General features: G+C 39.3%; 1 protein-coding gene across 1 annotated transcript; it reads right to left on the bottom strand.

Annotated features, from left to right (window-relative positions):
- Nucleotides 1–4,417: 4,417 nt before the first annotated feature.
- LOC311261896 (GTPase IMAP family member 8-like) lies at nucleotides 4,418–8,400 on the bottom strand (the record flags this gene model as incomplete). Its single annotated transcript, XM_084360909.1, has 3 exons — nucleotides 8,309–8,400; nucleotides 5,956–6,018; nucleotides 4,418–5,793 (listed from the first exon to the last, which is right to left on the bottom strand). The coding sequence occupies exons 1-3, from the start codon at nucleotides 8,367–8,369 to the stop codon at nucleotides 4,418–4,420; spliced, it is 1,500 nt and encodes a 499-aa protein (XP_084217035.1). The 5' UTR covers nucleotides 8,370–8,400.
- Between the last annotated feature and the right edge of the window lie 278 nt (nucleotides 8,401–8,678).

The following is an 8,678-nucleotide window of genomic DNA, read 5'->3' as shown; positions in this document are numbered from 1 at the left end:
GTTGTATACTGGCCTCAGGCTGTACGATCACTAAAACGCTGACGACAGGTGAGTAACGAGTTTGATTGATTGAGGCTACTATCAATCAAATTTTATTTGTATAGCACTTTACAATAGCCAGACGGTACCCAAAGTGCTTTACATCAAAACAATACATAAAAAAAAAACACAGGAAAGTGCTACAGTGCTGCAAGAAAACACAAGAAAGTACTACTAGTGCTGCAGGCCCTCCAAAAGTGCATTAAGTAAAAAACAGGCAAAATAAGTACACCTAAGAGCAGGACTACCCTAGTCAGAGTTAAATGCCAATCTAAAAAAGTGTGTCTTCAGCTTCGATTTAAAAAGGCTGAGGTCAGTAGTGGTGCGAATGTCAGGGGGCAGTCTGTTCCACAGCCTGGGAGCTGCGACAGCAAAAGAACGATCGCCCCACTGTTTAAGTCTTGACCTTGGTACCTCTGACAGGAGCTGGCCGGAAGAACGGAGGGCCCTGCCATGATCGCGGACAGTTAAAATCTCTGACAGGTAGGAGGGAGCCAGGCCATTAATGGCGTAAAAAACAAACATTAAAAGTTTAAAATCAATTCTAAAACGAACTGGAAGCCAGTGGAGTGACGACAGCACAGGGGCAATGTGTTCACGCCTGGACGTGCCTGTTAAAAATCGGGCAGCAGCGTTCTGAACAAGTTGGACACGGGAGATTAAAGACTGGCTTCATGAACGCAGCTCAAACCAACCCGGTGCCTCAGCATGGTGACCAAGCTTTGATAAATACACTGGATCCGCGCATCCTCGTGCATTTCAGCCGGGTCGCTACCGGAGCTTAATTTAAAAAAAAGGAAAAAAAGCGCTCCTTGCGGTGGAGCTGAGAACAGCGGAGTTTCCTATACTACAGCTGAACAGCTGACATGTGGTCAAGACGTACAGACCTGTCACAGTCTCACGGTGCATTTCATAATTATAAACTTCAACCTCAGAGCTCTCTGTCCTCAGACTGTCCTCACCTGTCCTGAACATCACACAGGGACAACATGGAGCTGCTTGTGTGATTGGTTACTGAGTTGGGTTGATTTGTGTCTGACTGTCAGTCTGCGACCAACACTGTCTATGGTGCTGAAAGCTCAAGCAGGTTGATGTCTGGCTGAGTCAGTAGCTACCATGTCTTTGGTACAACACAAACATTAAATGGACACAGACAGTCTACAATTAACATGCTAGCTACATGGCTTAGACATGGTAGCCACTGACTCAGACAGTGACCTGTGTGTGTGTGTGTGTGTGTGTGTGTGTCAGAGGGGGGGATCTGTGGCATTGTCTTCTGCAGAAATATTTAGTGTGACTAGCATGTTTAAATAATGAAATAAATGCAATGTTTAAATAACTATCACAAGGGCCCATCGAGAATGCTCCTCCCTCTCTGTGCTGAGACCCATGCTCCGCCACTGGCAGTATGGCTAATGACAAAATAGTAGGCTAGGGTTAAATAGAAATGGCATGATTTAAGCTCTACGCAGGCAGAAATCGAGCGCACTATGCGTGCACAAATTTGCAGTTCCTACTTGTGTCCCCCCCACTTCTGAAACTAAAGTTTCGCCCTTGTCTGTAAGTCTTTGGTAATGGAAAAGAATACTTGACACCTGATGCTGCACCATGCATACAATACTGATACGATAAGTGTACCTTATTATGTGCCAGGCAGTACCAGCTGAAAACTAATAATTAAGAATGAATTTTTTGTTGCATAATTATTATTTATGTACTGGTAGCAGCGAAGGGAGAGCACAGCCTATTGAGCTCAGCCATTTACTGTATTGTCTGTAATGGTCTGAGGCTGTGGTCAGACTTACACAAATGAAAATGGCCTGCCGGTGCTAAGTATGGGCAATGCAGGATGTGAGGCACACTGAACCCAGTGTGCTGTTTTTAGTCTGTTTGTGGGGTGTTGATTTTGCGTATTTCACCACAGCCCAACACTGGTGCTGCAGAGAGAGAAGACCAGGGGTAAAGCTTAAGTTTGAAGGCCTACCAGGTCCAAACCAGGGAAATTCTCATGTGGCCTACAGTGACGTCATGGTATAACAGTTAATGTAACAGTGACTATTTATTACCTCAGAGGTTTGTGTCCACTTGTTATAAAAAATGTCAAACAGTAACAATTTCCTACCGCTTACTTAAAATCAACAACTATTATTCAACTATTGATTTACAATTAAATGTATTAATTGTGCAATGTGGTGTAATACTGAAAAACATGAATGTGGCTGCAAAACACACACACACTGTTTACTGTGAATCTTTAAACTTATTAAACTTTAGGTATGGCTAAAAATGACAACAGATGAAAATAAGTTGTCCAGTTTGACATTACTGTAACATTGAAAGATGTGTAGTTTAACTCTGTCGATATGTGCTTGTCTCTTTTTGGGGTGCCGTAGCTATAGCAAGGACCTGCAACTCCTCCAGTTCAGCTCAACACTGGATTTACTCAAATGTTTTTCATTTATTATTCTTTATCTGCACATTTTCTATCAATAGTCCTTTTTGATCACTTTTTGTACTTCAGATCATTTTTTGATTACATCTTACATTATTGCCATCAGGAGATTTGTCCTTATATTTGGGTTATCTAAAGAACTGAAGATACCCCGAGCACAGCAGTGCCTCTCCCCTGGATGCTAGTTGGTCCAGGGTTAACTACAATGGTTGAAAAAAAGTTCCAGCACACAACAAGATCTAATTGACATAATCATATTATTAACAATTACATTAAAAACATCATGCATCATCACAATCATTCTGTGTTTGATTACCATTAGGTTTTTCTTTAAATAATCAGGTACTGCCGAGTGGTGCCAAAGGTTACATTACCCACTGAAAATGGTTAAAGAATAAAGATAATTTCTACAAGATTATGAGATACAGTACAAAAAGTACAGATACACATACATTCCCGCTTTTTCATATTTGGGTGGAAGTACATATGAGCCCTCAATGTTATTCATCACTTAATACATGCATTTTTTAATATTTACTGTGATATGTTTATATATTTGGCTGTTATATATTAAAAATATACTGTGATATTTGTAAATTGTATGTTACAATTAAATGATCAGTTAAAATATATCATCTAAGGTTTTATAAGAGTGCGTCTTCACAAAACTGATATGAAGTACTCAAACAGGGCTGATACTCATCTTTACTGCTGACACTTTAAATAAAAAAACAAATCTAAACTTACAATCTAAACAAATAGTAATCAAAAGTAGTAGAGTGTTCTTCAGTATTAAAATGTACAGATGGCTGATATGGTCATCATTATGCGAGATCAAACTTAAAGCATCATTATGTAACGCTTTTATCGTCAGCTCAAAATAACAGCTTCAAAATCATGTTGATGGTTTAGTGTCTTGTAATAGGGTGAATGGTGTCTCAGTCTTAGCCACTGAGTTCTCCTAACACTTGTTTCTGCACTATGTAATTTGAGTGAGAGGATAGGATCACAGCGTTACATACATGTTTACATGAAGGTACAAGTTTCCAAGACATAACATTGTTGCACTCAGAAACTGTGGGGGGCACCAAATCGCACAAAATGCCAATTTCTACACAATGTTGCTTTAAGCTTTCAGTGTTCACGTCTCAAACGCAATACATTTCATTAAGATAACATGAAAATATCTGTAAATCATTAAGATAGTATAAAAAATAAGCAAAACTGCAGTTGAAACAAATATGGTAATTGTGATTATACGTAGGGGGGACACAATAACAGGAACACTTACAATTAATATCAGGAGAACAGTTGGCAACATGTTTGGCTTCATGAAGCTCATATTATTTTGTGATGGTGCTAGAGGTGTTGATTCACCTCAGTGCTCTTTTTGGAGGCTGTAGTTTGTTGCTTAGACTTTCAGTCAGTTCAGTGAGAAACCCTTTGGTTTCCTGTTGGATGTGTACTCAAGATAAATTGTATTGTTTCCTCTGATCACAACGCATTCTCCTACAGTGACTCAGATTGATGCAGCAACAGCTCAATTAATATTTACTTTTACAACTTTTTTATAATTGTTGCAGTGTTAATAAAGTTCTCACTTGTGGTGAATGGAGTGGTAGATATCCATTAGTATCCCTTTTGGAGACAGTTCTTGTCCAGGGTAAATCTGAAGAGAACAGAAAAGGCCTTTTTCCATTCGTGATGGCTTTTCCAAGTTCCTCCATTCATTTGTAAAGTCGAGGATCTGCTATTGTTGGCTTTACCACATTGGTGGACCCATGTCTTTTGTATTTATCTGGCAGTTCATTTAAACATGCAGATCCAGCAAACAAAACTGTGTGAGTAGAAAAACAAAATCAGCAAACATAAACATTCAAGCTGATACTCTAAGAGTTGGACTTTCTGTTTCTTTGTTCCACAGAGTCATTGGATGGAGCACTTTTTTTCCCCAGTATTGTTTTGCTGCATGTTTTGCATTTCTTCATTCAGTCTTTTAGCTTCTTGTTTCGCTTCCCATAACAACATGTCAGTGTCATAGCAGCTGCCACCATTTTTCCTCAGCATTTTCTCGATCTTGGTCAGCAGCTCTCTGACTTGTGTGCGATCTGTGTCTTTGTTATTGAAGACCTGGTACCTTCCTCCACAGTCATTGATGAGTTGCTGGACAAAATCACCTGAAGCCTCCACATAACTCTTAAATGGCTGATCCAGGTCGTCTCCTCTGGTGAATATGATGATGATGAAATCTTCCGACCCTTTGCCAAAAACTGTTTTTATCAGCTCCACAGACTTTTTCTCTTCTTCTGTGATGTTTCCCATTTGCAGCACCACTAAGAAAGCATGAGGTCCAGGAGACAAAATGCTGACGCATCTATGAAGCTCTCGTTGAATTTCATCATCAGACAGAGTTGTATCAAACAAGCCAGGGGTGTTGACCACAACAACAGGTCGTCCATCAATGTCTCCTGTTGCTTTCTCACAACACGTGTTTGCTGGCTTTGGGGCCATTCTGGGTGTAAAAGGTTTTTCGCCCAAAATGGTGTTTGCTGTTGCACTCTTTCCACTGCCAGTCTTCCCAATCAGCACCATCCTGAGACACTCTTTGGCCTGCTTTTCGTCACTGCTCTGTTTCACACTCTGTAGTTCAGCTTTAAGTCTTTCATTAGAATTTTCCTGCTCTCCAACCTTATTTATCTGAGCCATGGTGAACATGTCCTTTGTAAAGCATCTGGATCCTTCAACTCTCATGTTTTCTACTTTATCCAACAGCTCTGGAATCTGCTGCTGGTCCTTGATGTTGAGAATAAAATATCTTCCTCCAAATCTTTGACAGAGCTCCTGGATGTCTTTGTTTTCCTTAAAAAAGTTAACAACATCTGGACAGGTAGGATCTGACTCCACAGTGAACAGAATCATGGTGTAGTCATTCACTTGAGAGCTGAATGTGTTCTGGATGGTCTCTATCTCTTTCTTGTCTTCATCAGTGAGGGGAACTAGAGGAAGGACCAGGATGAAGGCATGGACTCCCTCAGGATCACAGAGGGAGATACTCTTGAATGATTCCTCCCTCACTGTTTTCTCAGGTTTTCCATACAAGGCAGGCAGCTCCACCAGGGAAACCTGATGTCCATACACCTCTCCCTGATTTTCATCATCCTCTGATGGGTTGGAGACTGAATGACCTAAAATGGCCTTGGTTGCTGAAGTCTTCTCTGCTCTTCTTCCACACAGAACCAGGTTTAAAGCTGGTTTGATGTCTTCAGGATTATACATTAATGATGGAAGATCTGTGCCAGAGACTGAAAAAAACACTGAATTAGAAAAGCCAACTGTGAACAGACTTAATCCAAGAAACAACACATGATTATACATGACTGAGGTCAGAAAGTCAGAGGAAAAATGACATGCCTGAAATTACTGTCCAAGACCAGACTATTTTGTGTCAGTTCCTTTTTACTCACTGGAGGGTGGTAGTCTCATGCTTCCGCGGGACCACATGAACTTCATGGCTACGAACACAGCATCTTAAATGAAATAATAGGCAGATGAAAAAGAATTAAATTAAATTAACTGATTTATAAGTTCTCCTTTTTGCCAGAGGTAGCTACTCTGAAGTGGCTGACTGAAGGGAGTAGATGAAATGAGTGGTGAAGGGGGTGTGAAGGGTCCTCAGTGATGTAAACTGCTTTTCTTTGTACTGCACGACTGTATAGTTCTGAAAGTTTGATTTGAGTGGTGCCGGCGATCTCAGCTGCATGTTTGATGAGTCTGATGAGTTTTTTCTTGCTTTCTTCAGTGAGAAAGTTGTACCAGGATGCAATGTTAAATGTGAGGACTAATTCAATGAGCGACCATTATACAGTTGTTAAACTGTTCTGTCTGATGTTAAAACCTTCCAGCCTCCTCAGGAGAAACATGCGCTGTAGGGCCTGTTTGTAGACCCTATCTGCATGTGGTTGATCCCAGTGCCCAGGTACCTAAAGACATCGACCTGTTCATTGTGTGTATTGCTCTGAATTCATTTATGTTGTTGCTGATGTGTCTAAAGTCTTGACAGTTGGTATGGACGTACTTTGGGCAAATATCTATAATACAACTTTGAAATGTATAGATAACAAAAAATAACTTATTAAAATCAGCATTTTTGAAAATTGACAAAACAAATGCTGAAATTGTGTTTATTACTGTAAGTGTATTTTATTTATAATATCATTTTAAAATAATAATATACATTTTCATACAGCATATTTATGCGTATCTTTGGTATTCACCTTGTTATGAGTTCATAGATACCAGATAACTGATTGTGCTGCTTGTAGTTTTCTAAGAAACAACAATTTTCTTATCATACTATGTTGCATGTTTACTATTGTAGGCCTCTGAAAAAACTCTTGTTATTTCTGGCTTGTCTATCCTACTAACTTAACATTTTGACCTAATGATCTTCCAGGATCCTATGACAGGTCTTCGAACTAGTTCAATCAGAAGATGTGGATAAATTTGAAATGTGGATAGATTTAGTCGGTGTGGAGTGGCAGTGCAGAGGATAGTTTTTTTTTTTTTGCAGGGAAACAGCTGGATACTGTTGCTGACCTGATAATTGTGAAACATGAAATCAAAGAGAGAATGGACGAAGAGGACAACACATCTACTTCTGTCAACTTTTAACCGTAACCATCAATTTTGGAGTTATGTAGTATGCAGTATGTAGCTGTATGGAGTAGAACTTTAATATTTCCTTTCTTCTCTTAATAAGGTTAACTGTTGAATTCCCATCTTAGTGCATAACTAGAAAATTCCTATTTGCATTTGCTTAAGAACATGTGTGTGATTGCTGCAGTTGCTTCTATGGACTAATGTTATTAAGCTTTGCCAGCTTTTTCAGTAGAATTTTATCTGCACTGTAGTGCCACCTAGAAGTAAATGACATCACACTGTTTCTGAAGTTTGTGTGTGTGTGTGTGTGTGTGTGTGTGTGTGTGTGTGTGTGTGTGTGTGTGTGTGTGTCTGTGTGTGTGTGTGTGTGTGTGTGTGTGAGAGAGAGAGAGCTATATAGAAAGAGAGAGATCTTGTATTTGAGTCAGTTTTTTCATAGACCTGAGGTTTAGTAGAAGAATCAAGTAAATCATATATACAGAGAGGAGCCTCTCACATGTGGGTACTGAAAATAATAATAATTAAAAAAGCTTATTTTATGAGAACACTTCCTCCAAACAACATTCAAAACTGCAACAATTAATACAAACTCTCTTCAAAGCACTGTCTATGAGGTAAAGTATAATAAGTATAATCATAAAGCAGTGTTTGCTTGCAGCCCTAACAATCTTCACTGAACTAAATGTGTTATATGGGAGCTTGTATTCATATTTAGTACAGTGATGATAGTGGTGAAAAGTCAATGTGTTTTGTGTTAATGTTTTATCAGAGGTGATAACACTTGCAATTGACCTCTTTTATTATCGATGTTCTCATTGCTATCAAAAAAAATATTTAACTTCCTCGTTGACCTCTAGCCTCAACTTCAGACTCTGTTGAAATCAGAATGTTATATGTACATTTATAGACTAAAGAAGGCACCCACAAGTTTTTCAATATCAGTAAACACTAGAGCGCGCCCAATGTCAGCTGGGATTGGCTGACCAGCCCCCCTCGACCCTCCAAGGGATAATCACTTATAGATAAATGAATAGAAGTAAACAGCAGATACAACCACTGTGGCAAACTACTAAACATCGGGCTTAATTTTATTTTATTTTTGATTCACCAAATTTCAAAACAATCACTTCAAATATCCTCTCTCACATCATGGCTTACCTGGAGTGACTGCTGCCTTTATCACTTCTGGGTCATCCATCATGGGTTTTTGAAAGGCCATTGCAAGAAAAAGATAATCTTTTCAGCTCAGCTCATACAGTTACCGTAGTAACTACCCATAGCTATTCTGGTCCGGTTAATCACCAGGCCTGAATAGTCAGCGCACACCTGAGGATTAGAGACAAGCAGTTTTTACTTATACAAGAACGTTCTCTTTCTTCCAATAAGAATACACATCATTTTAAATTTGTTAGTTTGAAGATATATTTCAGTTGTGTCTACTCACCGGTTGAGATACTCCTTTCTGCCAAGTACACTGGTGAAATAAAAAAGACTGCACCGACACCAATCAATATCAAAGCAGAGAGGG

This window comes from Pagrus pagrus (genome assembly GCF_965226575.1).
Source record: "Pagrus pagrus genome assembly, chromosome: 8".
Classification (NCBI taxonomy): domain Eukaryota; kingdom Metazoa; phylum Chordata; class Actinopteri; order Spariformes; family Sparidae; genus Pagrus; species Pagrus pagrus.
This window is presented reverse-complemented; position numbering and strand designations above follow the sequence as displayed.